Raw genomic sequence first — 1,232 nt, forward strand, 5'->3', positions numbered from 1 at the left:
AGCCTGTGTTGGAGGCTGCAGCAGGCGGCCGTGCTGGGGCTGGTGTGGCTGCTGTGTCTGGGGACCGTGCTAGGCTGTGCTGTGGCTGTCTACACCTTCTCAGAGCTGGTGATCCAGGTGTGGGGAGGGCAGGATCTGGGTTTGGCAACTCTGGGCATCTGTACCCCCATCGTCCATCCTAGCTACGTCCATCCTAGCTACCCATCCAGGGTCCCACACACCCACCCTCCAGGCTGGGGCTGCCTCCTGATACGTCCTTTCTGTCTGCTGCTCTCCCCTATTTTTCTGTCTTCTTTTTGGTTTCTCTTTCCTTTCCCACCCCTTTGCCCCTGCCCCACTTCCTGTGTGGTATGAATCAGAGGGGTGTGTAGGGGGCTGGGTGTGAGGAAGGGAGGTGCTGCCTGCCTGGTTTGACCGTCCTTCACCTCCTCTCCCCAGCCCCCTGGTCCATCCAGGAGCAAGGCATGTGGTGACCTCCCCCTCCTCTGCTGCCCTGGCAGGGCCCTGTGGCTGCTGGCCAGGAGGTGACGCTGCTGGCGCTGCCCCTGGTGGTCTGCCTCCTCAACCTGATGGCCCCCTACCTGTACCGGGGCCTGGCCACCCTGGAGCCCCACGATTCCCCGGTGCTGGAGGTGTATGTGGCTATCTGCAGGTGTGTGGCTGGCAGGGCAGGCCCTGGGGTGCATCTTCCATGTCCCAGGGACCCTCCTCAGCCCCTATGCCCTGCCCTCTGCAGGAACCTCATCCTTAAGACGGTCATCATGGGGGTACTTTGCTACCACTGGCTGGGCCGCAGGGTGGGCGCCCTGCAGGACCGCTGCTGGGAGGACTTCGTGGGCCAGGAGCTGTACCGCTTCATGGTGGTAGACTTCCTCTTTGCGCTGCTGGACACGCTCTTCGGGGAGCTGGTGTGGAGGTGAGGGGCCAGATCAGCTTGCTTGTGCTTTGAGCACTCTGGGACCCCTGCCTGGGCAGGGATGGCCTCACCTTGCATGGTGGGGTTAGGACGGTCTGGCTTCCCAAATTGGGGCCTGTGCCCCTGCCCATGACAGCTCTTTTGTGGAGGGTTGTTAGACCAAGAACACAGGCTGGTTGGGACCCAGTGCATTTGAGACTGGGAAGGAACACGGGACCAGGTTTTGGGTTCAGGGAGATGCATGCTCTAGTCTCAGTCTCAGGGACAAAGAAAAGGCAAAAAGAGGCAAGGGTGAGAGGAGGTGAGGGTGGGGGGG

General features: G+C 61.6%; 1 protein-coding gene across 1 annotated transcript in view; it reads left to right on the plus strand.

The window, feature by feature from the left end:
- TMC6 (transmembrane channel like 6) overlaps nt 1–1,232 on the plus strand; it is an 18,144-nt gene that overhangs the window by 8,077 nt on the left and 8,835 nt on the right. The window contains exons 10-12 of the mRNA XM_023511202.1: nt 3–117; nt 501–652; nt 737–916. Of these exons, the coding sequence (XP_023366970.1) occupies nt 3–117; nt 501–652; nt 737–916 (447 nt within the window). The remainder of the gene's footprint in view (nt 1–2; nt 118–500; nt 653–736; nt 917–1,232) is intronic.

This window comes from Otolemur garnettii, unplaced genomic scaffold (assembly GCF_000181295.1).
Source record: "Otolemur garnettii isolate 467f Iridium unplaced genomic scaffold, OtoGar3 scaffold00018, whole genome shotgun sequence".
Lineage (NCBI taxonomy): Eukaryota > Metazoa > Chordata > Mammalia > Primates > Galagidae > Otolemur > Otolemur garnettii.